Raw genomic sequence first — 27,873 nt, forward strand, 5'->3', positions numbered from 1 at the left:
TTCAAGGTTTCTTTTGTCTGTATTAATCCAATTCTATACAGTCAAGAGTACAGGTCACGCACACACAGACACACGCGCCGTGCAGGTGCACGCACACTCACAGAACCACGGAGACACACCGACAACACAGAGAAACAAAGAGCCCCCTCTCTCCCCTCTTCACTGCAGAGCACAGACTACAGCGTACAAGGAGCAGAACAGAGCCTCAAATACAGTAGTAAAAAAAACGATCACCTTTATTTCCTCAGCATCATAAATAACAGCCGTGTTCTCCTACACTAGTCAGAAAACCACAGAGCTGATCGCCTCTGAGAACCCGTCAATCAAAAACAATTGATTATCCTGGAAGAGTGCTGTGGATGTGATCTGTGTCAGTGTTACAGGTAAAGACAGTCAGGCGGATGTATAGATACTGTACACGCTGTTAGAGATGCAGATCTGGCTATATATACAGAAATTCCCAGCTATAAATTGAATATATAGAAAAGAATGACAATCTAAAAGCAGAACCTGCCAGGACCAAATTACTTTATCTGGAAAATGAGCCTGGAGCAGCCTGATTTTGGGAAGACCAAAAGGAGCCAAACAACTTGAAAAAGAAAATGTGGGAAAGGGAATTTTTGAACCCTTGGTTGTAGTTTTGGATTGACAGGTTACAGAAAAACAACAACAATAACAACAAACAAACAACAACAACTTAAAAAACGAAACGAGAACGTTCTGAGAACGACCGTTCCCACTTCCCCTCGGCTCTCCCTTCCTGTTCCCTGCGACGCTGGCTGAACGAGTGAAACAGGAGGAGGAGGAAAACAGTTAAAAAAACAGTCTTGTCAACAAGCAGCCCTCTCACCGGCAAGGTGGGATCAGCGACGCCCCGTTACCCAGCATGCACTTCTTCCTGAACCAAGAGGTGCCCCCCCCACCCCCCAGAAACCCTGACATCACAGTATCCCAGAAGGCTTTGCGTCGTCGCTCCCAGTCTTTTTACAGATCGGCGTCACGTCCAGGCGTCCTCGTCGTTTAGTCCTCGTCCTCCGAACGTCGGCCTGTCACATCGCACGGGCGCCCCCTGGTGGCGTCACTGAGAAACGGGACAAGAGGAGACCGGCGAGAGGCCAGGATGAAAACCGACGTCACGCCCACACGGTCCAGCCCCCCCCCCACGGCAGCGGCCGCACCCCGCTCCGACCTCTGACCTGCGCCGCGGTTGGCCGCCTGCCGCTGGGCTCCAGCAGGCCCGCCTCCTCGTTGGCCTTGTCAGACTTCATCTCCACGACGATGTCGTTGGTGTTGGTCTCCGCGTTCAACCTGGGGGAGAGGGCGGGGAAGGGGTCAGGCCAGAAACAAGCGCTCCTGCGCCCCGACACCCTCCTTCGACAGCAGCAGGGTGAACCCCGTCTCCATACTGGGGCGCGGGTGTGAAAGGCCTGCTCAGGAGACAGGAGCGCGCCCTGCTGGGGCACCGAGACTTCTCGACTTGCACCACAGTGGGATCTCTGTCCTGCGAGCGGTTTCCTGGGACTCACACTTCCTTCTTCTCTTGTCGTCCACACGGCAGCTTGCCCTTCCTCTGCAGGCAGTACAGCAGAGCGACCAGCAGGAGGAGCAGGAGAACACAGACGACGATGGCCACCACCACCCCACTGCTGCCTGACTGCTGCTTCCCCGCTGAGACACAGAGAGAGAGAGAGGGGTTAATACAGACACCCCGACTGGACACTCCAGTACATTAACACTGCACTGAGAGAGAGAGGGGTTAATACAGACACACTGACTGGACACTCCAGTACATTAACACTGCACTGAGAGAGAGAGGGGTTAATACAGACACACTGACTGGACACTCCAGTACATTAACACTGCACTGAGAGAGAGAGGGGTTAATACAGACACACTGACTGGACACTCCAGTACATTAACACTGCACTGAGAGAGAGAGGGGTTCATACAGACACACTGACTGGACACTCCAGTACATTAACACTGCACTGAGAGAGAGAGGGGTTAATACACACACACTGACTGGACACTCCAGTACATTAACACTGCACTGAGAGAGAGAGAGGGGTTAATACAGACACACTGACTGGACACTCCAGTACATGAACACTGCACTGAGAGAGAGAGGGGTTCATACAGACACACTGACTGGACACTCCAGTACATTAACACTGCACTGAGAGAGAGAGGGGTTCATACAGACACACTGACTGGACACTCCAGTACATTAACACTGCACTGAGAGAGAGAGGGGTTAATACAGACACACTGACTGGACACTCCAGTACATTAACACTGCACTGAGAGAGAGAGGGGTTCATACAGACACACTGACTGGACACTCCAGTACATTAACACTGCACTGAGAGAGAGGGGTTAATACAGACACACTGACTGGACACTCCAGTACATTAACACTGCACTGAGAGAGAGAGGGGTTCATACAGACACACTGACTGGACACTCCAGTACATTAACACTGCACTGAGAGAGAGAGGGGTTAATACAGACACACTGACTGGACACTCCAGTACATTAACACTGCACAGAGAGAGAGAGGGGTTCATACAGACACACTGACTGGACACTCCAGTACATTAACACTGCACTGAGAGAGAGAGGGGTTAATACAGACACACTGACTGGACACTCCAGTACATTAACACTGCACTGAGAGAGAGAGGGGTTCATACAGACACACTGACTGGACACTCCAGTACATTAACACTGCACTGAGAGAGAGAGGGGTTAATACAGACACACTGACTGGACACTCCAGTACATTAACACTGCACTGAGAGAGAGAGGGGTTAATACAGACCTGAGGTCAGTACGGGGTTCCCTGTTGGCAGCGGTGTGAGACAGAGAAGAGACACTGAGAGCAGAGTCGCGCAACGTTGTGTCGTTACACAACTACACAGCACAGCGCACTGTACCGCCGCACAGCGCTGCAAGACTGCACAGAACAGATTGACAACGCTAGACAATGTACAGACACAGACAGGACTACACAACAGACCACAGCCATGCGACAGTCCTGCAATTCCACATTTTCGTCAACTGTAACTGGCTCCTGTGGCAACTGCTCCGCGCGGGTAGGACAAAAACACAAATCCGCCCCCCTGTTCCCTTCCCCACTGCGGTGGAGTTTTCTTTAACGATCTTATCCTATAATCCCATTCCTCCGGAAACGCTCACCCAGCCGGAAAATCCCAGTCACGTTCTCCAACCCCGGAGCCCGAGCCAGACTGCAGGCTCTCGTGAGCTCGGAGACCCGCTCGGAGGCCGAGGACTGTTTTCAGTCAATTCGGAATCAGTGGGTTTCCCCAGAAGTCCCTTCCGCACTGGAGAGGGGAAGTATCCCTGTGCCACTTCCTCGGGAATAACTCTTTGGGAAGGATCGGCGAGGAGGACAGCAGGAGGCGGGGGTCCGGGTGGAACAGGCTGACGGACGGACTAGAGTGAAAGACCCCTCCCCTCCTGTCCTGAGCGCAGGACAGCCAGAGGGACCCCCGGCCAGGAGCTAACAGCAGTGAACCACGAAGAGAAACCACTCCCAACTCCTTCCGCCCTGAGGACAGCACTCTGCCTCGGAGGACAGAGCCCTGATGGACAGGGACACTCAGACAGACACACACAGACACACACAGACACACACAGACACACACAGACACACACAGACACACACAGACACACACACGAATCCCACGGGACAGGACAGAAGACGCACTAAAAATGAGGCCAACAGGAACTAATGGGAAACCAGGTAAAAGAAAGAACTGAGAAAGACAGGATTTTACCTCCACTGGGATGAGCAGGGGACGCAGTGGAAGTGTCTGCAAAAGGAAAAAGAAAAAAGTGACTGGAGGAGAGACACAGCTCTCACTGACAGCACTGAGGACCACAGCAGAGCGAGCATTGACTTTTCTGTGTCATCACAGACGCACCGAAGATACACTGGCCCAATCCAGGTTTCCAAAAACTGGAGGCAGCTGTTCACCAGTCCACCACCTGCTTGGAGGATCCCAGTCACAATCACCAGACCTCTCCTGCATTAACACAGGGTCCACAGGGGACCAGCAGTTCGGAGTGCTGACCTTTGCCAATCATGACCCGGAGCATCTTGGTGTTGGTTCCGTGCACGTTAGTCGCCTCACAAGTGACACCACTCTGTAGGATCTTGGAAGTCACAGTCAGGGTCACGGTGCTCGTAATACGGTTCACACTATTAGAAACAAACTGAGAGAGAGGGGTTAATACAGACACTGACTGGACACTCCAGTACATGAACACTGCACTGAGAGAGAGAGGGGTTAATACAGACACTGACTGGACACTCCAGTACATTAACACTGCACTGAGAGAGAGAGGGGTTAATACAGACACACTGACTGGACACTCCAGTACATTAACACTGCACTGAGAGAGGGGTTAATACAGACACACTGACTGGACACTCCAGTACATTAACACTGCACTGAGAGAGAGAGGGGTTAATACAGACACACTTACTGGACACTCCAGTACATTAACACTGCACTGAGAGAGAGGGGTTAATACAGACACACTGACTGGACACTCCAGTACATTAACACTGCACTGAGAGAGAGAGGGGTTAATACAGACACACTGACTGGACACTCCAGTACATTAACACTGCACTGAGAGAGAGGGGGATTAATACAGACACACTGACTGGACACTCCAGTACATCAACACTGCACTGAGAGAGAGAGGGGTTAATACAGACACACTGACTGGACACTCCAGTACATGAACACTGCACTGAGAGAGAGGGGTTAATACAGACACACTGACTGGACACTCCAGTACATTAACACTGCACTGAGAGAGAGAGGGGTTCATACAGACACACTGACTGGACACTCCAGTACATGAACACTGCACTGAGAGAGAGAGGGGGTTAATACAGACACACTGACTGGACACTCCAGTACATTAACACTGCACTGAGAGAGAGAGGGGTTCATACACACACACTGACTGGACACTCCAGTACATTAACACTGCACTGAGAGAGAGGGGTTAATACAGACACTGACTGGACACTCCAGTACATTAACACTGCACTGAGAGAGAGAGGTTAATACAGACACACTGACTGGACACTCCAGTACATTAACACTGCACTGAGAGAGAGAGGGGTTCATACACACACACTGACTGGACACTCCAGTACATTAACACTGCACTGAGAGAGAGGGGTTAATACAGACACTGACTGGACACTCCAGTACATTAACACTGCACTGAGAGAGAGAGGTTAATACAGACACACTGACTGGACACTCCAGTACATTAACACTGCACTGAGAGAGAGAGGGGTTAATACAGACACACTTACTGGACACTCCAGTACATTAACACTGCACTGAGAGAGAGGGGTTAATACAGACACACTGACTGGACACTCCAGTACATGAACACTGCACTGAGAGAGAGAGGGGTTAATACAGACACACTGACTGGACACTCCAGTACATTAACACTGCACTGAGAGAGGGGTTAATACAGACACACTGACTGGACACTCCAGTACATGAACACTGCACTGAGAGAGAGAGGGGTTAATACAGACACACTGACTGGACACTCCAGTACATTAACACTGCACTGAGAGAGGGGTTAATACAGACACACTGACTGGACAATGTGATACAGTGAGAGACCGACCTTTTTCCCAGAAGGTGTCCAGGTAATGTTTGGCATGGGGTAACCCTGGGCAGAACATGTCAGGGTCACAAGATCACCCTCTTTCACCACTACACCATCCAAAGCACTGTCTATTTCCGGCCTCCCTGAGAGAGAGAGTATTTTCATCATAATTGTTTTACTGGCAGAGAGACAGTTAAGTTTATTCTGAATTAGACACAATAAGTCAATGCAAGTGAGAGAGACAGTGTACAGTCGGTACAGTACAGTGTGGTCAGTACTGCTGGGAGACAGTGTACAGTCGGTACAGTACAGTGCGGTCAGTACTGCTGGGAGACAGTGTACAGTCGGTACAGTACAGTGTGGTCAGTACTGCTGGGAGACAGTGTACAGTCGGTACAGTACAGTGCGGTCAGTACTGCTGGGAGACAGTGTACAGTCGGTACAGTACAGTGTGGTCAGTACTGCTGGGAGACAGTGTACAGTCGGTACAGTACAGTGCGGTCAGTACTGCTGGGAGACAGTGTACAGTCGGTACAGTACAGTGCGGTCAGTACTGCTGGGAGAGACAGTGTACAGTTGGTACAGTACAGTGTGGTCAGTACTGCTGGGAGAGAGTGTACAGTCGGTACAGTACAGTGCGGTCAGTACTGCTGGGAGACATTGTACAGTCGGTACAGTACAGTGTGGTCAGTACTGCTGGGAGACAGTGTACAGTCGGTACAGTACAGTGTGGTCAGTACTGCTGGGAGACAGTGTACAGTCGGTACAGTACAGTGTGGTCAGTACTGCTGGGAGACAGTGTACAGTTGGTACAGTACAGTGTGGTCAGTACTGCTGGGAGAGAGTGTACAGTCGGTACAGTACAGTGCGGTCAGTACTGCTGGGAGACAGTGTACAGTCGGTACAGTACAGTGCAGTCCTTACTGCTGGGAGACAGTGTACAGTCACCACACCTGTGACGATGACAGAGACGTTGGTCTCCCTCTGCAGGCCTGGAACAGAGGGCACAGTTCCCAGGCAGCTGTACACCCCTGCATCCTCGTACGTCACCCCCTCCAGAGAGAGCACCCCAGACTGGGACAGGACGTCCGCGCCCTGCAACACAGCCACAGCACGTCACACCCCTCTGCACGCGTGACAGCAGGCAGGCAGGCACACACACAGTCCTCACAGGTAAGACTGGCACTTGCCTTGCTCCACTGCAGGCTGTGCGTGTCGGACCCCTGCGTGGTGCAGGTCAGCTCCACATCGCCTCCTAGTGGCACCAGCTGCGTGTCGCTGGGGGACACCGTCAGAGGGTCCAGGTCTGAAAGAGCGAGCATGAGAGGGCGCATTAATCTGAGGCCTACACGAAGACACAGCCCTGGGGGCGCGGAGAGACGGGTACTCACAGTGTACAGTGAGCAACAGCTCCTTCATCAGCTGCACTGAGTCCGGGGAGTCAAAATCAACAGCCTCACACACGTACACCCCCCCATCGTCACGGCTCACTGACTTCAGGGTGAAGACCCCATCACTGCCCACTAGAATGATCCTGTCGTTACTCTGAGAGAGAGAGAGAGAGGGGTTAATACAGACACACTGACTGGACACTCCAGTACATTAACACTGCACTGAGAGAGAGGGGTTAATACAGACACACTGACTGGACACTCCAGTACATGAACACTGCACTGAGAGAGAGGGGTTAATACAGACACACTGACTGGACACTCCAGTACATTAACACTGCACTGAGAGAGAGAGGGGTTCATACAGACACACTGACTGGACACTCCAGTACATGAACACTGCACTGAGAGAGAGGGGTTAATACAGACACACTGACTGGACACTCCAGTACATTAACACTGCACTGAGAGAGAGGGGTTAATACAGACACACTGACTGGACACTCCAGTACATTAACACTGCACTGAGAGAGAGAGGGGTTCATACAGACACACTGACTGGACACTCCAGTACATTAACACTGCACTGAGAGAGAGAGGGGTTAATACAGACACACTGACTGGACACTCCAGTACATGAACACTGCACTGAGAGAGAGGGGTTAATACAGACACACTGACTGGACACTCCAGTACATTAACACTGCACTGAGAGAGAGGGGGGTTCATACAGACACACTGACTGGACACTCCAGTACATGAACACTGCACTGAGAGAGAGAGGGGTTCATACAGACACACTGACTGGACACTCCAGTACATTAACACTGCACTGAGAGAGAGAGGGGTTAATACAGACACACTGACTGGACACTCCAGTACATGAACACTGCACTGAGAGAGAGGGGTTAATACAGACACACTGACTGGACACTCCAGTACATGAACACTGCACTGAGAGAGAGGGGTTAATACAGACACACTGACTGGACACTCCAGTACATTAACACTGCACTGAGAGAGAGAGGGGTTAATACAGACACACTGACTGGACACTCCAGTACATTAACACTGCACTGAGAGAGAGAGAGGGGTTCATACAGACACACTGACTGGACACTCCAGTACATTAACACTGCACTGAGAGAGAGGTTAATACAGACACACTGACTGGACACTCCAGTACATTAACACTGCACTGAGAGAGAGAGGGGTTCATACAGACACACTGACTGGACACTCCAGTACATTAACACTGCACTGAGAGAGAGAGAGGGGTTCATACAGACACACTGACTGGACACTACAGAACATTAACAGGATTTACTGTTTTTTTGCTGAACTCAAAATCAGGGGCGGGATTCCCATCTGCCTCACACTTCATTGTGACGTCATCACCCTCTTTGATTGGTGCGGAGTTCACCAGGTCAAAGGTCACCTCCTCTGTGTAATCTGATTGGACAGTACAGAGAGTCAATGAAAATCTAGGTTTCAGAGGAGAAAACTTTTAGCTTATAAAGAAGATGGGGGTCTTGTCACAGACAGACTCCTTTGTACAGAGACAGTCAGAGGGGGAGAGAGACAGGCCATGCAGCTAGATGGACTCACAGTGTAAGGACAGGGTGAAGCTGTCGGAGTCCTTGTGCTGGACAGACTTCCCAGGCATGCTGTACTCCACACGGCAGTGAAACTTAGAGTCCTTGTCCTCCTTCACTGGCTTCAGGTACAGCGAGTTGGAGACGGTGTAGAGACCGGAAGACTCCTTCACCACACTGGAGCGCATGTACATGTCTGACAGACACAGATAGGACACTCTGACACCCTGACTGGACACTCCATTACATTAACACTGTACTGAGAGAGAGAGGGGTTAATACAGACACACTGACTGGACACTCCAGTACATTAACACTGCACTGAGAGAGAGGGGTTAATACAGACACACTGACTGGACACTCCAGTACATGAACACTGCACTGAGAGAGAGGGGTTAATACAGACACACTGACTGGACACTCCAGTACATTAACACTGCACTGAGAGAGAGGGGTTAATACAGACACACTGACTGGACACTCCAGTACATGAACACTGCACTGAGAGAGAGGGGTTAATACAGACACACTGACTGGACACTCCAGTACATTAACACTGCACTGAGAGAGAGAGGGGTCAATACAGACATACTGACCTAAGGACATATTGTAATTTTATATTATTAACATACTTTAATATACTTTTATAATTATATACTCACTATCATTGATGTCTGTGATCTCAGGAAGGGGTGTGGAGTCTTTATACCAGATGAGTCTGGGTGTAGGATTACCATTCCTACTGACACAGGAGCCAACCTGAGAGAGAGAGGGGTTAATACAGACACACTGACTGGACACTCCAGTACATTAACACTGCACTGAGAGAGAGAGGGGTTAATACAGACACACTGACTGGACACTCCAGTACATGAACACTGCACTGAGAGACGCAATACAGAACAAACCTCTGATGTGGTTTTTTCAGTTACAGAAATGATCCGACCGGATTCCTTCACCTCTGGCCTCTCTGGGGCAGCTGAGAGAAGAGAGGAACAGAGAGAGTCAGGTCAGTCCCAGCGGGTTTTGCTATCACAAGGACAGTCGTTCTTTCAGGCCCTTGTGGCCCAGTGGTCAGGCTCAGGCACAGCCCTGACCAACACCTCTCCACTGGTCACGCTTCTCAGCTGACCCCACTGGGCACCAGAGGCTCTGGGCAGGACAAGGGCAGGTCAGAGTGTGTTACAGCAGGCGGGCGTGCAGGAGAGTCCAGAAACACAGTCTCCCCTCCCAGCCTTCGTGTTTCCCTGTCTCTCCTCTGCTCTACCCTCTGTCTCCCCCCGCTCCACCCCCCCGTCTCCCCTTCATCTCCCCCCGCCCTATCCCCTGTCTCCCCCTCATCTCCCCCTGTCTCCCCTTCATCTCCCCCCACCCTCCCCCCTGTCTCCCCCTTGTCTCCCCCTTGTCTCCCCCCTGTCTCCCCCCTGTCTCCCCCCTGTCTCCCCCTTGTCTCCCCCTTGTCTCTGTCTAGGCCCCCGAGACAGACGGACCAGACCACACTCAGGCAGTGCTGCTGTGTGTAACTGAAGCCACGGCCACGAACCCACAGCAGGAGCTCTCGCCCATTACCAGCGGAAGAACAGGAACAGCAGCTCACCGAACAGCTTGAGCTGCACTGTGCCCTCTGCACTTCCTGTGGCCCCCGCGGTGACCTGGCAGTGATAGGGCCTCTCGTCCGAGATCTGCACCTCTCTCAGGTTGAGAGACAGGTCCTTCCCCAGCGAGACCCGGCCGGACACCGGCGTGTCCAAGTCAGTACCACTCCCAGACTCCGTGTGATACGCCACTCTCTTCCTCGCCCCCCCCTCGTCCTGAGAGAGAGAGAGGGGTTAATACAGACACACTGACTGGACACTCCAGTACATTAACACTGCACTGAGAGAGAGGGGTTAATACAGACACACTGACTGGACACTCCAGTACGTTAACACTGCACTAACAGGTGCTGACTGAAGAGCTGAAATGTGTAACCAGAGAAAAGGTGAGACAGACTCACAATGAACCACTCCACAAGGACGTTATTGGGCTTCTCTGTGGTTGTGTAGGAGCAGGGCAGGGAGATTGAGCTCTTCAGCAGGGCTTCATGTTCTGGAGGCACTGTCACTGTCACCGAGCACTGACAGCCTGAGAGAGAGACAGGGGAGAGAGAGACAGAGGGGTTAATACTGACAGCCTGAGAGAGAAAGAGTGGAGAGAGAGGGGGGTTATTTATCTAGCAATCAAAAATCAAAATGAAAACAAATTCTAACAAGTGAAACCCCTCCTCACCCCCTGAGACACTTGCAGTAATAATTGGAATACTACTGCGAAACAGACCCAAATGATGGACAGACTCAGTGACCACAGCCTGGCCATAGACACTGGACACAGGCAAACCTGGCTGCCCAGAGAGGACAGGCTCAGTGACCACAGCCTGGACACTGACACTGGACACAGGCAGACCTGGCTGCCCAGAGAGGACAGGCTCAGTGACCACAGCCTGGACACTGACACTGGACACAGGCAAACCTGGCTGTCCAGAGAGGACAGGCTCAGTGACCACAGCCTGGACACCGACACTGGACACAGACAGACCTGGCTGTCCAGAGAGGACAGGCTCCTTGACCACAATCTGGCCAGAACAACTGGACACAGGCAGACCTGGCTGTCCAGAGAGGACAAATCTAATCCCAGAATTCCCACACCTGTCACAATCAGAACAGCTCCCAGTCCTGCTGGAGGAACTGTGGGCCTGTGATCTGATCTTCAGTGACAGCCCGAGGAGCAGAGAGTGAGCCTCTCTACTATTATTATTGTTGATGAGTTTTTGCACTGTAATGTAACACTGTAATTCAGGCTAATAAAGTTTGTTGAGTTTGAATTTGAGAGGGGGCAGGGGGAGGGGTTCGTTCTCTGACAACAGCCAGAAGCCAGGTTAGGATTATACCTCCTGCAACAATACATAGCTCTCATACCTCAAACCTGCACCCATAAAAATCCCATAAGGCCTGTGTCTAATTATACACCCGTTACACAACAGTGCTCATTACAGACAAAGCAGACAGAGAACATGGGGCACCCTTTTACCAGGAGAGTAAGACAGGCAGAGAGACAGAGAGACAGGGGGAGGGAGAGAGAGAGAGACAGGGGGAGGGAGAGAGAGAGAGACAGGGGGAGGGAGAGAGAGAGACACAGAGACACAGGGGAGGGAGAGAGAGAGACATTGGGAGAGAGAGAGACACAGAGAGACAGGGGAAGGAAAGAGAGACACAGGGAGACAGGGGAAGGAAAGAGAGACACAGGGAGACAGGGGAGGGAGAGAGAGAGACAGGAGGGAGGAGGGAACTCAGTTGATCTGGCAGCCCAGTATGTGATCTCCTGTCCCAGCCTGAGGAACAGTGAGTCTGTCTCCCAATAATGCTCCAGCCGCCTACAGTATATGTCAATATTATATAATATGTCTTTGTTGTAAATGTCTGTAACATGTCTGTAGATTTTATTTTACTTCTATTTTTTGTTTTGTTCTATGTTAATTTTATTATTTTTATTTGCTTTGGCAACACTGATTGTACCCATCGGTCATGCTAATAAAGCACCTTGAATTGAATTGAATTGACAGGAACCGAGGGCAGTGAGAACACTGAAGCTCCACACTGCGACAGTGTTTCTAACGAGCTGCGACAAGCCCTGGCACTAACGGACTCTGGGACCCAGTATCCTGGGGTCCTGTGGGCTCCCAGTAATCTGGCCAGGGGGTGTGTGGCCACAGCACTGCAGAACCAGGACCAGCATGGCCCTTAGACAGCCCGGGAACAGCCTGCTCAGCCACCAGTACGGTCTTCATCCCCCCGACCCCCTCCCTCTCCCGGAGCAGATGGCCAGGCAGAGAGGACTAATTAGGGGGTAATTAGAGAACCCCCTCCCGCTGCCCAGCACCGAGCACACAGCAGGAGTGTGATGGGCTGGAAGGGGGTGCAGCTCGTTAGCTGACGAGGGGAAGAATTTGCATGATTATTTGCAAATTTATATTATTAATATAACTGGACACTCCAGTACATTAACACTGCACTGAGAGAGAGAGGGGTTAATACAGACACACTGACTGGACACTCCAGTACATTAACACTGCACTGAGAGAGAGAGGGGTTAATACAGACACACTGACTGGACACTCCAGTACATGAACACTGCACTGAGAGAGAGAGGGGTTAATACAGACACACTGACTGGACACTCCAGTACATTAACACTGCACTGAGAGAGAGAGGGGTTAATACAGACACACTGACTGGACACTCCAGTACATTAACACTGCACTGAGAGAGAGAGGGGTTAATACAGACACACTGACTGGACACTCCAGTACATTAACACTGCACTGAGAGAGAGGGGTTAATACAGACACACTGACTGGACACTCCAGTACATTAACACTGCACTGAGAGAGAGAGGGGTTAATACAGACAGATGGTAAGTATAGTGACACCCACAGACACATTGACAGATGAGCACACTGTGATCACAGTCACACACACCCTGACACATGTGCACACACGCCCTCACACAGGATTCACACTGGGTCTCACACACAGAGCAACATCCGCGCTGTGAGACAAACAGAGGGAGAGAGGAGAGAGAATCCCCTTCTTTCAACAGCACTTCATCAAGCCCTCGGCCATATCCTGCTCCAGAAACCCAATCTCAGGTGCGAACACTCCCTTCCCCCTCAGATCTCTCCCAGTGCAGGTCCTGTTAGCTGGACAGACAGAGAGACAGGCAGGCAGGCAGGCAGGCAGGCTGGCAGACACAGGCAGGATATAAGAGAGACTGGCAGGCTGGCAGACAGACAGGCAGGCTGGCAGAGAGACAGAGAGGCAGGCAGGAGGGCACCAGGTGCTGGTTTATCCATTGCCATGGGTACCAGCTGGCCTCCCACTCTCCTGTGTCCTTGATAGAACAATAGATCTCTTTCCTTTCAATTGCAGCTACCCAGACATCCTTCTCTCTGCCTCTCTCAGGTGCAGGCTGCAGACAGCCCTCTCTCCCTCTCTCAGGTGCAGGCTGCAGACAGCCCTCTCTCCCTCCATCCCGCCCTCTATTTCTCTCCATCTCAATTCAAGGTGCTTTATTGGCATGACCAATGAGTAAAATCAGTGTTGCCAAAGCAAAACAAATACGATTAACATAAAACAAAGAATCTACAGACATTTACAATACCGACACATCATAAGATATTTACATATAAAATGTATCTTCTCTATCTCCACCCCACTTTCTCTCTATCTGTCCATCTCAGGTGTGGTCTATAGTTAGCGAGATCACTGCAGCAGAGATACAAACACCCCACTGTGCACAATCACAGCAGAGACACACACGCCCCACCATGCACGATCACAGCAGCAGTGACACACACACCCCACTGTGTACGATCACAGCAGAGACACACACACCCCACTGAACACAATAGCAGCAGAGACACACACGCCCCACTGAACACGATAGCAGCAGAGACACACACGCCCCACTGTGCACAATCATAGCAGAGACACACACGCCCCACCGTGCACAATCACAGCAGAGACACACACGCCCCACCGTGCACAATCACAACAGCAGAGACACACACGCCCAACCATGCACAATCACAACAGCAGAGAAACACACGCCCCACCGTGCACAATCACAGCAACAGTGACACATTCACCCCACCGTGCACAATCACAGCAGAGACACACACCCCACTGAACACGATAGCAGCAGACACACACGCCCCACTGAACACGATAGCAGCAGTGACACACACGCCCCACTGAACACGATAGCAGCAGTGACACACACGCCCCACTGAACACGATAGCAGCAGTGACACACACGCCCCACTGTGCACAATCACAGCAGAGACACACACGCCCCACTGTGCACAATCACAACAGCAGAGACACACACGCCCCACAGTGCATGATCACAGCAGCAGAGACACACACGCCCCACCGTGCACGATCACAACAGCAGAGACACACACGCCCCACAGTGCATGATCACAGCAGCAGAGACACAAACACCCCACCGTGCACGATCACAGCAGAGACACACACGCCCCACCGTGCACGATCACAGCAGAGACACACACGCCCCACCGTGCACGATCACAGCAGAGACACACACGCCCCACAGTGCATGATCACAGCAGCAGAGACACACACGCCCCACAGTGCATGATCACAGCAGCAGAGACACACACACCCCACCGTGCACGATCACAGCAGCAGAGACACACACACCCCACCGTGCACGATCACAGCAGCAGAGACACACACGCCCCACCGTGCACGATCACAACAGTCTCATCACCGATGGCCTCCAGGGCAGGCTATGGCCCGAAACGGCGCTCACACCGAGCCGGTGTCATGTAGCGCCTCCTGCTGGTGCACCAGAGCGAGCAGCTCTCACTGCACAGCTGTGCCGACCAAGACGAACCCGCTGGCTTTGAGCTCTCGAGCTTCGGAGCAGAAGGCCAGCCGGCGTCCCGCTGCCCTGGGTCGGAGTGTCCCATCGGAACGCTGGCGAAATCCCTTGAGAATTCCGAGCAGGCAGGAGGATTAGGGCCAGGCTGCAGGCCGCAAGCCAGCCGGAAGCCCCCTCCAGGCAGCCACCCCTAGGGACTGTCCACAAACTACCACCGCAAAGGAGCAGACGCAAGAACAACACAACCACCTAGGGAACGTCAACAAAGAGGGGGCACTACCCGGCGTAGCTGTGAGTGCACACAAGGGGACACCGCACATCCCTCCCACCCCATCGTCCATTTAATATCCACTCTTCAGGGTCACAGGGGAGCCCGTCCCAGCAAGCATCAAGTGTAGAGTACCCCCTGGATAGGACCCCAGTCCATTACGGGGCACACAGAGACACACTCACTCCCCAGAGCCAGTTTTCCCAAAAAGCTCATTAATCCACCAGGATGTCATGAACTGTGGGAGGAAACTGGAGCACCAAGGGGAAAAGACCACAGATACTGGGAGACCGTGCAGACTCCACACTGTCAGGCAGCGGTGCCGCCCCCTGTGTCGCTGCGCCACCCCTCTCCCCCTTGCACGGAAAACAGGAAGCAGCTCCTCGCTCCCCTGAGCAAACACTCGCCGGCCTGCAGGAAGCACAGCCTGGAGGGCCGCGTCCGGCCTGCCGCGCACACACCCTCCCGACAGCTCCACCGGCTCCTCCCGCTGTCTGAAGACTGACCTCCAGCCCTGCCCCCACACCCACTCTCTGTCCCTTCATCATCCTCAGAGCTGTAGAGTCACTGTAGAGACACTCAGTCCAGCTCCTCTGTATCTTCACACTAACACTCCTTCATCATCATCAGAGCTGTAGAGTCACTGTAGAGACACTCAGTCCAGCTCCTCTGTATCTTCACACTAACACTCCTTCATCATCATCAGAGCTGTAGAGTCACTGTAGAGACACTCAGTCCAGCTCCTCTGTATCTTCACACTAACACTCCTTCATCATCATCAGAGCTGTAGAGTCACTGTAGAGACACTCAGTCCAGCTCCTCTGTATCTTCACACTAACACTCCTTCATCATTAGAGCTGTAGTGTCACTGTAGAGACACTCAGTCCAGCTCCTCTGTATCTTCACACTCACACTCCTTCATCATCATCAGAGCTGTAGAGTCACTGTAGAGACACTCAGTCCAGCTCCTCTGTATCTTCACACTAACACTCCTTCATCATCATCAGAGCTGTAGAGTCACTGTAGAGACACTCAGTCCAGCTCCTCTGTATCTTCACACTGACACTCCTTCATCATTAGAGCTGTAGTGTCACTGTAGAGACACTCAGTCCAGCTCATCTGTATCTTCACACTCACACTCCTTCATCATCATCAGAGCTGGAGAGTCACTGTAGAGACATTCAGTCCAGCTCCTCTGTATCTTCACACTCACACTCCTTCATCATCATCAGAGCTGTAGAGTCACTGTAGAGACACTCAGTCCAGCTCATCTGTATCTTCACACTAACACTCCATCATCATCAGAGCTGTAGAGTCACTGTAGAGACACTCAGTCCAGCTCCTCTGTATCTTCACACTAACACTCCTTCATCATCATCAGAGCTGTAGAGTCACTGTAGAGACACTCAGTCCAGCTCCTCTGTATCTTCACACTAACACTCCTTCATCATCATCAGAGCTGTAGAGTCACTGTAGAGACACTCAGTCCAGCTCCTCTGTATCTTCACACTAACACTCCTTCATCATTAGAGCTGTAGTGTCACTGTAGAGACACTCAGTCCAGCTCATCTGTATCTTCACACTCACACTCCTTCATCATCATCAGAGCTGGAGAGTCACTGTAGAGACACTCAGTCCAGCTCATCTGTATCTTCACACTAACACTTCTTCATCATCCTCAGAGCTGTAGAGTCACTGTACAGACACTCAGTCCAGCTCCTCTGTATCTTCACACTAACACTCCTTCATCATCATCAGAGCTGTAGAGTCACTGTAGAGACACTCAGTCCAGCTCCTCTGTATCTTCACACTAACACTCCATCATCATCAGAGCTGTAGAGTCACTGTAGAGACACTCAGTCCAGCTCCTCTGTATCTTCACACTAACACTCCTTCATCATCATCAGAGCTGTAGAGTCACTGTAGAGACACTCAATCCAGCTCCTCTGTATCTTCACACTAACACTCCTTCATCATCATCAGAGCTGTAGAGTCACTGTAGAGACACTCAGTCCAGCTCCTCTGTATCTTCACACTAACACTCCTTCATCATCATCAGAGCTGGAGAGTAACTGTATGAAGATGTTCTTCCTCTCCCTTTGAAATTAAACATCTGGGCTGCAGATGTGGCCAAAATAAATGCGAGACCCAGAGATGTTTAATTTGCTAACGAGCCTGACTTGTTCGTTTATCTCATTAGCAAGCTCCTGCAGGTGTGCCTCTTGGAAGAGGGTTTTCGTATCTTCCTGCTAAATTCCTCACAAAACAAAGACACGCATAACAGAGGGCAGCGCGTTGACCTTTGACCTCCCTGCTGGTGTGAGACTGGTTTCTCAGTGTGGGCACTGCGAGAAAGGACAACACCGTCTGTGTGCCAAGAAAGGAGGAATTTTGCTTCTTCAAAAAGGATCTTTTTGGCCCAGAGTTCTTGTCATTGGAGTAGAACATCAGACATGAGATTCCAATTCTCAAAAGGAACCAGGTTCAGACAAGATATTCACTGCGGTCAAACATCCTGTCCACTCCTTAACTCATCATCAGAGCTGTAGAGTCACTGTAGAGACACTCAGTCCAGCTCATCTGTATCTTCACACTAGCACTCCATCATCATCAGAGCTGTAGAGTAACGGTAGAGACACTCAGTCCAGCTCATCTGTATCTTCACATTCTGCCACCAAGCATGCTCAAGATCGTTCTGATAGATCTAGACAATTGTACTAGTGTCTCTGTCTCCCCAGTCCACTCCCTCTCCTGCATTCCTACTAAAGAATCCTGTTGTCATGGGGAGGGGTCAAATGTCAAGTCCTGACAAGTGTCTGACCTCCTTATTTACACTGCTGAGAGAGGAGGCATTCATGGGAAAAGCAGAATATAGCACAGTGCAGTGCTGTAAAGCCCAGTGAGATCAGGGTAAAAGCACAGTACAGTGGAGTAAATCACAGGGAGATCAAGGTAAATGCACAGTACGGCGCAGTAAAGCCCAGTGAGATCAAGGTAAAAGCACAGTACGGTGCAGTAAATCACAGGGAGATCAGGGTAAAAGCACAGTACCGGGCAGTAAATCACAGTGAGTCCAGGTATAGGTAGGTGAGACAGTGGAAGCGCCCAGAGGGTCTCCTGCTGTACACTGTGGCCAGCAGGCGGATGCCCATCTCGGAGACGAGACAGCGAGCCGAGGCTGGTCTCTGGTCTGGAGTCAGTGCCATTTCCTCTCCTCTCTGCGCCACAAGGCTCTCGCCAGCATCACGGACACGTTCTGGCGTTCAGACACAGCCGGCGTCTCTTGACCCAGCGGGTCTCGGGTCGCTCCCCCCCCCCCATCCAGTATCCTGGCCAGTCCGATCTGTGCCGGCTGCGCTAAGCTCTTGGATTCTGTCACCGTGGCAACTCCCCAGCCCCTCCATGGAGAGAATTCCCCTTGGAAAACAATCCAAGCTTTCGGAATGGAGGAAAGATCACAGAGACCGAGGACAGCAGGCAGGGAGTCAGGTGTGTGTGTGTGTGTGTGTGTGTGTGTGTGTGTGTGTGTGTGTGTGTGTGTGTCGATATCATTCCAACAGGTCCCGTGAGAGAGGGTGGAGACTGTGTCAGGCTCTGTGTGTGTGTGCGTTACTGTTCTTCAGCCTTCACTCACACCCCTCTGTTTACATCAACACAGCCAGCTGTCCTGAGCACAGGGATGGGTGAGGGGAGTGTTTGGGGTGTGAGTGGAGTACAATCTCTGGACAGAGAGAGTGGGGTACAGGCTCTGTCTCTGAGAGCCCACACAGGCTCTGGACAGAGAGAGTGGGGTACAGGCTCTGTCTCTGAGAGCCCACACAGGCTCTGGACAGAGAGAGCCAGTGTAGAGTCTCTCTCTGGGTCAGCTCTCTTGCCTTGCTCTTACACAGAGGCTATAATTGGACCTGAGTGACTCTGCGCTGCTGCTGGAAAAACTCCTCAACCATGAACTTTAAAACCCCCCTCCCTCCCCCCACCTCACCGGCTGAGTTCCAGCCAAAGTTAACCCTCTCACCCAATGAACCCCCTCTTGCAGGAAACACCCCCTCTCCTCTCTCTCCCCATGTACCCCCACTCTCCCCTCTCTCTCCCAGTGAACCCCACTCTCCCCTCTCTCTCCCAGTGAACCCCACTTTCCCCTCTCTCTCCCAGTGAACACTACTCTCCCAGTGAACCCCACTCTCTCCCAGTGAACCCCACTCTCCCCTTCTCTCTCCCAGTGAACCCCACTCTCCCCCTCTCTCTCCCCCTGAACCCCTCTCTCTCCCAGTGAACAGTACTCTCCCAGTGAACCCCTCTCTCTCCCAGTGAACAGTACTCTCCCAGTGAACCCCACTCTCCCCCAGTGAACCCCACTCTCCCCCTCTCTCTCCCCCTGAACCCCTCTCTCTCCCCCTGAACCCCTCTCTCTCCCAGTGAACAGTACTCTCCCAGTGAACCCCTCTCTCCCCCTGAACCCCTCTCTCTCCCAGTGGAGGAGGAGGTGATGGGTGTGTGAGCTGTGTGTGTGTCCTGGGGGCAGTGTGATGGGAGGGAACAAGGCCGTCCCTGAGCATGAAATATTAACACTCTGTCATTATCCAGCCCCTGACTGGAATTCTGATGTCCTCTGCTTCCCTTCATATTCCTGTCCCACGATCCCCCGGGGCAGCTGCTGAAATTGACTTGGCCAAGGAGAATCATCGCTGGGATTCTCAGACACCAAAATTTCAGTTCTCAATCTCTTTTTAAATTACAGACGGTCCCTAATACTGTCAGGTCTCCTGCTAAATTCATATCTTTTTCATCTCCCACTGTGCTCCTCAAGGGCTTCTGATCTACAGAGTCTACCTGCTTTTACATGGCTGAGAAAGAGTGCAGGGATTTTATAAACACCGAGGCTGCGTAGTGATTATTATACTGTCCTATAATAAACCTGCACTGCAGTACTGTTACACTGAGACAGGGCGGTGACTCCTAAGGTGCAAGACTGGCCTATGTTGACCTGTATTAAGACAGATCCCAGTGTCTGGGGAGTCCGTGGGGCTGTGATACTCATCTGTGCTCCGAGCTCCAGCAGTAGAGGCCCCTGGAGTCCTGGGATCGACGCCCTTAATGACAGGAGCAGATCGCGCGGTCTTCCGCCGTGGAAGACAACAGGCCTGAGGGGAGACTTCCTCCCCATCCCCGGCCAGCCCTCTCTTTCCCTCCTGGCTGGGAATAGCACAGGGATGAAGGAAATTCCCACTTCCCGAATCCCCAGAATTAACTCGGCCACCGGACTCAGGTGGAGGGCCGAGGAAACGAGATGTCGTTCCACAAGCCCATAACGAACGAGTCCTTTAACGAGGCATTTTATTCAACATCTGTTCGGATGAGAAGTTCAGTTCCCCAGCTTTCCGAAGAGAGGCCAGTGGGCAGCCGATCAGACAGCGGATAGTCGACTCAGGTGATCACGAGGAGAATCCGAGGAATTAGAGCGACGTGTCAGGACAACGTCTCCCTCCTGGAAGAGGAGGAATTCCCAAACTCCCGGTATCTCGGTCATCGCGACTGGCATTCCAGAGAGGTGAGCCTCACCTCGAGAAGAAAGAGACCGGAGGGAGAGAGAAGAGAGAGGGATAGAGAGAGAGAAATGCACAGACAGAGAGAGGGAAGGAGACAGAGACACAGGTAGAGAGAGAGACAGAGGAGCAGAGAGAAAGTCTGTTGAATGATCTGGGAGCTGGGATTGGGATCAAGGACTGCCTAAAATCAGTACCTGCTGGGGCACCTGAATACTGCCCTCCCTCAATCAGCACAGTCACACTGGCCAGCTCTGGTCACTGTTTCTCAGGTGTAGCCAGTATTTTATTGCTCTCTTCTGTATGCTGATAAGTATGGGGGCTGGCCTAATTCAGCCCTGCGCACATTGCTAGCAATTTTTCTCTGCACGTAGAATGGTTATACCGATATCTGTACTGCTCTAGCAGTGCCAGGCTCTGCTGCAGCCCCTGTTCTGGGTCCAGATGGGCTGGCAGTGCTCAGGTCTGACAGTACTGCTCCAGCAGTGCCAGGCTCTGCTGCAGCCCCTGTTCTGGGTCCAGATGGGCTGGCAGTGCCCAGGTCTGACAGTACTGCTCCAGCAGTGCCAGGCTCTGCTGCAGGTCCTGTTCTGGGTCCAGATGGGCTGGCAGTGCCCAGGTCTGACAGTACTGCTCCAGCAGTGCCAGGCTCTGCTGCAGCTCCTGTTCTGGGTCCAGATGGGCTGGCAGTGCCCAGGTCTGACAGTACTGCTCCAGCAGTGCCAGGCTCTGCTGCAGCTCCTGCTCTGGGGGTGACAGCAGGACCAGGTCATCAGTGTAGAGCAGAAATTTGATCTTTATGTTGTGCAGAGTGAGACCAGGCGCCAGGAGTTTGCGAAGCAGTCCCTCACGCTAAATTGAATCAAATGCTTTGCTGAAATCACTAAAGCAGGCAAATATTTTCCCTTGATTGTTACGGTGGACAAGTGTTTCTGGAAGAGCGAGCAGAGTGTGGGGATGTGTGGTCTCTCTCTCTCTCGGTCAGTAATCTGAGAGGGGCCAGTCGCGTCCAGCTGTCCTCCCACCTCACTGTCACGCTGGTGCTGACCCAGACAGCTGCCAACAGCCCAGCCCGGGCCGCGGAGAGAGAGGGAGGGAGAGGATCCCGGAGCTCTGCAGCTCGGAGAGGCAGACGGACAGGACTGGACATGACGGACAGACACAGGCTGCCCGTCACGGCAGCTGCTGGGCACGCACTCAGAGCTCATGTTAGAGAGCCACTTCCTACAAAATCCCCGTTTACAAAGAGTTCCTGTTACCAGCCCCTCCCTCCTCTTCCTCTCCCCCTCCCTGTCCCCCTCCCTCTCTCATACCCCACCTCTCCCCCTTTCTGTCCCCTCTCGTACCCTCCCTCTCTCTCTCATACCCTACCTCTCCCCCTCTCTGTCCCCCTTGTACCCTCCCTCTCCCTCTCTCCATCCTACCCTCCCTCTCCCTCTCTCCCTCTCCCCATCCTACCCTCCCTCTCCCCCTCTCTCGTACCCTCCCTCTCCCCCTGATCCTACCTGTTCCTCCCTGGCTCCTGTTGTCTGAGAACAGGCTGACATTGTTAAGACATTCCTGAGCCACAGGAATGCTGATGTTTAACCAGGGCGATTAGCGCACAGAGGGAGAGGAAAACACTGTTTTTAATCTGCCGCTGTGTCCACTGGCCACACTACATCTGCACATGAATTCCACATTACCACAATCTCACTGCGATTTACTGCACTGTACTGTGATTTTACTTGATCTCATGGGGATTTACTCCACTGTACTGTGATTTACTGCCCTGTGCTGGTTTTTGGGGAGGTGAATCAATTCAGATATTTAGAACTCTACAAAAGTCCACCACACGGGAGCGGCGCTTTAGGATCAGTTCGGGGCCCAACCACGGTAAAATAAAGAGGAGTCCGACGGCTCAGGCCAGGCGGCACCTCCGTACACAGAGAGCGGCGGGTGTCTGGAACAAACCGCTCCACTCACGTTGCTGGAGCTCATCAGTCAACGCCATCGAGGTCTGAGGAAGCCGATAATCAATAGTGCCATGAGGTTAACGACCCAACACAACCGATAACACGCCAGGGGGACGGGGACGAGCAGCAAGTGTATTTCCGTGGGGACAGGTCTGGGACAGCACCGTCTTAATTTACCGCCACCAGGACAACAAAGAGGGCCGGCTGCCCCCCCCGCCCAGACGGCCTTGTGATGTAAATGAGCAGCAGCCGGGCCCCGGGGACACGGGCCCTCCGCCAGCTGGGGACGCAGGACAGCCCACCGTCCCGCAGCACACAGGGACACACAGTGCCCAGTCTGCAGAGTCCTTTCTCAGGAATCCCAGCGCTCGAACCCTGGGCCACTGCCGTCTCCCTGGGGGTTAACGTGCTCAAACCCTGAGCAGACTGGGCTCTGTCAAGGAGTTTCCCTGGGGGTCACCCGGAGCCAAGATCGCACTGTACTGTGTTTTTACCCTGATCTCACTGGGCTTTACTGCACTGCACTTGACTGGACTGACTTTACTGTAAACTGGATTAGATCTCTGAACTGGCTCCATCACTCTGCTCTCCTCCCCACTGAGAGCTGGTGTGTGGGGAGAGGACTGGCTCATCCAGGTGGGGGTACACACTGGTGGGGGTGGAGGGGATCCCCATGACCTGTAAAGCTCTTTGACTGGAGTGTCCAGGAAAGAGCTATATAAGTGCATGCAATTATTATTATTATTATAATTCACTGGGATTATAATCAGACTCACTGACACTGACAGAGCAGTCTGAGACTCTCCAGGCTGGACTGGACTGACTTTACTGTGAGCTGGATTAAATATTAACTGGGATTAGAATCAGACTCCCCTGACACTGACAGCAGTGTAGAGGCACGTCTCGGTTGTAACTAGACTGACTTTATCGTGAGCCGGGTTAGTTATTAACCGAGACTATAATCAGAATTTCATTGACGCCGATAGTGGGCCAATCGCTATTGTTCGTGTTTTGAAACTTCAAAGCCACGAATGTGCAATAGGAGACATTTATTTCCGAGCGATTTCAACTTCATCTCGCTCACAGAGAGAGAAAAATGTTTGTTAAGCAATACGGGTTATCAGCCGTCTCTCCTCTGAGGTTTACAGGCGAGCCCGATGAGTAAACAGCTCTAAAATAAGAGAGGGGTTGAAAACGCGATACGCAGACCGCAGGCAGGATCAACATCTGAAACCCGCGGTTCCTCGGAAATTCATTTTCACAGGACGTTTCCCAGTAACTGCGCGACCTTGAAAGAAAACCTCTCTTGAATTAAGGACCGTGTTGTTAATTAATTCAATCTCTCGCCAACTTCAAAGGGCGGAATCGTCGTAGTGTCACGACGCATTCCTACTGCGGGGTGTCGTTTAAAAAAAATAATTGAAAGATGATTGAAACCCGGGGCCACTAATGCTGAGATAATTACTCCAGGCAGGAGGTCCGACTTTGAAGGGAGAGGGTACCGCGCGTGAACTACCGGACCCCCCACGACCGGCCTGTCCGAGCGATTCTCTCCGCCTCGCGCTGAAACCCCGGAACCCCGGAATCCCAGAGGAGCCCGTGCGGCCGTTGGGATTGTGGGATCAGTCCCACGCGCGAGCGTGGAATCGACACGCAGGGGAGTGTCAGCCCCTGCGGGAGCCGGCGTGGGCTCGATTATTGTCGATGTTATCGATGCGGTCGCCCCCGACTGTGCACGAACAGGGCTGCGCGTCTAATGACCTGCTGTGCAGGTCTGGTGTGTAGTGGCAACAGCACTAGGAGTTGTGTTGTTATCTGAGTGCACGCTGGTTTTCACAGGACGAGGTGTTAGAATTAATGATTAACAGAATTGCGCACACTTGTATAGCGCTCCACTCAAAGCTTTTCACAGGTCATGGGGCTCCCCTCCACCCCCACCAGTGTGCAGCCCCACCTGGATGAGCCAGTCCGCTCCCCACACACCAGCTCTCAGTGGGGAGGAGAGCAGAGTGATGGAGCCAGTTCAGATTATTAAGAGGCCATGACTGGTAAAGACCAGGGGGGAAATTTGGCCAGGACACTGGGGTAACACCCCTACTCTTTTAGAGAAACACCCTGGGACTTTTAATCACTACAGAGAGTCAGTTTGCAGGGTGACACAGCTGCTGAGTGACAGAGCTGCTGTTCTGAAGTTCTAGACTTCATTCCTAAGGTATCGTGCATCAGTCCTCCTCTTCCTCTCTCAGCGCCGTACAGACGGAGACACGCTGAAATCCCCCTCTGTCATTAACAGGGCCTGTCACAGCACGCACACACACTCCTGGAGCGTGGAGATGAAAGAGTCTGGAGAGAGGAGGGGATGGAGACAGAGAGAAAGGTAGCATTTTGCCAAATTCCTTTCCTGCTGCACAGCGAGTGCAGTGTACCGGGTGAGAATCACAGCCTGCCAGCACTGCTGCTGACAGCACAGGGAGTCTTCCACAGTTTACTACAGTGTGTTCCAGCATTACAGTACTTAACACAGCCTCTTAGTAGACCAGTTTACCACAGCATTTACCACAGTGTTATAGTGTTTTACAGTATATACCACAGTGTACTACAGTGTGTTCTAGTGTATTACAGTATATACCACAGTGTACTACAGTGTGTTCTAGTGTATTACAGTATATACCACAGTGTACTACAGTGTGTTCTAGTGTACTACAGTATATACCACAGTGTACTACAGTGTGTTCTAGTGTATTACAGTATATACCACAGTGTACTACAGTGTGTTCTAGTGTATTACAGTATATACCACAGTGTACTACAGTGTGTTCTAGTGTATTACAGTATATACCACAGTGTACTACAGTGTGTTCTAGTGTTTTACAGTATATACCACAGTGTACTACAGTGTGTTCTAGTGTTTTACAGTATATACCACAGTGTACTACAGTGTGTTCTAGTGTACTACAGTATATACCACAGTGTACTACAGTGTGTTCTAGTGTACTACAGTGTGTTTTGTAGTTTGCTACAGGGTGTGATGGTGTATTTCAGTCCAGTTTCACAGCAGTCCAGAAGCCTCACCCGAATATTCCACCACTGGACCCATCCCTGCGCCATGGGATCACAGCGATCGATCAATCAATCAATCAATCAATCAATCGCCCTGATCGAATCCATCAGATGAAATCCGATCGATAGTGGAGCCACACGCTCAGACTCAGCTCATCTGCGCGCACGCGAGTGCCGGCGTCCCGCCACGAACCCCGGTTCCGCCGGTCCGAGAGCACGTGCGAGACCCGGCCCAGACGCCCGGCACACAGCGCGAGGGAGCAGGCGGCGCGAGGGCACTGACAATGACGCAGCAACGGCGCTGCTCGCGGCGATTCTTCATTCAATTAAAGAGACTGTTTTCTGTTCCGTCCTGTTAGTCCCACGCACAGGGCAGTGCGCTCTCTTCATCCGGCACGGTGAGCCCTGAAACACCAACCGGGGGACGCCCGGGGGACTACAGGGAAGAGCTTTAAAACCCACAACAGGGGGCGCTTCTTTACACAGAGGGCGGTGGGGGTGGGGAACAAGCTGCCCTGAAGCCGGTAGCCTGGCTGCTGTCCAGGCGCAGCTGGGCGAGGCTCTCGGGTCAACCCGGGCTGGGTCTCCTGCGCGCGCCCCTCCCGCCAGGCTGTGCCCGCGCGCAAGAATCTGCCCCCCCAGGCGCGAGACACCAGGCGACCCCCCCACCACCCACCACCCCGCTTGTCCCGAGCGGGGATCGTCGGCAGCACCTAACCAGGGACCCGGCCCGGCCCAGCAGAACCACGCAGCTGTGGCGCAGTGCACACGGCTCGGGAGTCCCGGGGTCCAGTTCGGGGAGAGGGGACGAGTCTGACGGCGAATAAAAAGTGTTTGATGGGGTACAAGGGGCACGAGGGGAGACGCCCCCTCCCCATCTCCCCCAAAACAAACACGGTCGTCCGCCCCCAGCAGCGACGGCACCTGCCGGGCGCACCTGCCGGGCCGGACCGAGCCGAGCCGAGCCACCCCGGCGGGAGACGCGACCAGACGCGTCCAGACTCCCAGCTTTAACTTCTCAGACACACGCGAGACCAGCACGAGTGGGCGAGCGGAGGTGAAGCCGGAGTGGGAGTCCTCGTCCTGCCCAGACAGCGACCCGCCCGAGCCCGCCCGAGCCCGGGACAGCGGCTCCAGAAATAGACCGGCTCTTACCGTGCAGCGCCCACAGCAGCCAGGCGCAGAGCGGCACAGCGCGCCCGAGCCCCCGGAACGCGTCCATTTCTCTCCCGGTCCGGTCCGGTCCTGTCCTGCTCTGCTCTTCTGCTGCTGCTGATGCGGTCCGGTTCGGTCCTGCTCTCGGCTCGGCTCTGTGCGTCTGTCGCTCTCACTCCCTCGCTCTCGCAGGGCGCAGAAAGATCTGTTGCGCCGCGCTACTGTGTTCGCCTGATATACCAGCACAAAAGGTGACTCCCCCTCCCCTCCCCGGCCGGCCCCCCCCTCCCCTCCCCTCCCCCCGCCCCTCTGTGGTGGGGATCGGCGGAGTGAAAACACAGCGCACGGGAGCGACCTCGCGGCGCCTGCGGGCGAAATCACCGCGAGCGCCGTCCTCGCGGGCCGGCCCGCCGCTCAGCGCAGGGGATGCCGGACCGCGCGCTGCAGCAGCAGAGCACCGCCGTGTTCGTGCCTGCTCCGTCCTGTGCCCGGGGTTGTCTCCTGCCCGGGGCTGGGCTGGACTGGGCTGGGCCTGCAGCTACGCGATTGTTACTGCAAGCACTGTGATTGTTAATGGTGTCCCTGCTGTACTGGTCCTGTGAGTGTTCCTGCTGTACTGGTCCTGTTAGTGTCCCTGCTGTACTGGTCCTGTTAGTGGTGTCCCTGCTGTACTGGTCCTGTGAGTGTCCCTGCTGTACTGGTCCTGTTAATGTCCCTGCTGTACTGGTCCTGTTAGTGTTCCTGCTGTTCTGGTCCTGTGAGTGTCCCTGCTGTACTGGTCCTGTT

At 52.9% G+C, this 27,873-nt stretch overlaps 1 protein-coding gene and 1 long non-coding RNA gene across 3 annotated transcripts in view; one reads left to right on the forward strand and one right to left on the reverse strand.

Annotated features, from left to right (window-relative positions):
- On the reverse strand, positions 1–27,313 carry bcam (basal cell adhesion molecule (Lutheran blood group)). 2 transcript variants are annotated; one of them, XM_088621243.1, is made up of 17 exons: positions 27,088–27,313; positions 10,659–10,786; positions 10,260–10,473; positions 9,571–9,641; positions 9,325–9,421; positions 8,676–8,858; positions 8,395–8,519; positions 7,068–7,221; positions 6,867–6,982; positions 6,630–6,771; positions 5,695–5,819; positions 4,098–4,239; positions 3,801–3,836; positions 2,822–2,842; positions 1,527–1,668; positions 1,197–1,308; positions 1–1,081 (listed from the first exon to the last, which is right to left on the reverse strand). In XM_088621243.1, the coding sequence occupies exons 1-17, from the start codon at positions 27,152–27,154 to the stop codon at positions 1,079–1,081; spliced, it is 1,878 nt and encodes a 625-aa protein (XP_088477369.1). In that variant the 5' UTR covers positions 27,155–27,313; the 3' UTR covers positions 1–1,078. The 2 variants fall into 2 exon arrangements, with proteins under 2 accessions (XP_088477369.1, XP_088477370.1); XM_088621244.1 differs by lacking the exon at positions 2,822–2,842 and having other exon boundaries at positions 27,088–27,312.
- LOC148640328 (uncharacterized) overlaps positions 1,689–27,873 on the forward strand; it is a 56,543-nt gene continuing 30,358 nt past the window's right edge. The window contains exon 1 of the long non-coding RNA XR_015930670.1: positions 1,689–2,067. This is a non-coding gene — a long non-coding RNA (uncharacterized LOC148640328). The remainder of the gene's footprint in view (positions 2,068–27,873) is intronic.

The sequence above is a fragment of the Lepisosteus platostomus genome, chromosome 26 (genome assembly GCF_059453375.1).
Source record: "Lepisosteus platostomus isolate fLepPlt1 chromosome 26, fLepPlt1.hap1, whole genome shotgun sequence".
NCBI classification, from domain to species: Eukaryota; Metazoa; Chordata; class Actinopteri; order Semionotiformes; family Lepisosteidae; genus Lepisosteus; species Lepisosteus platostomus.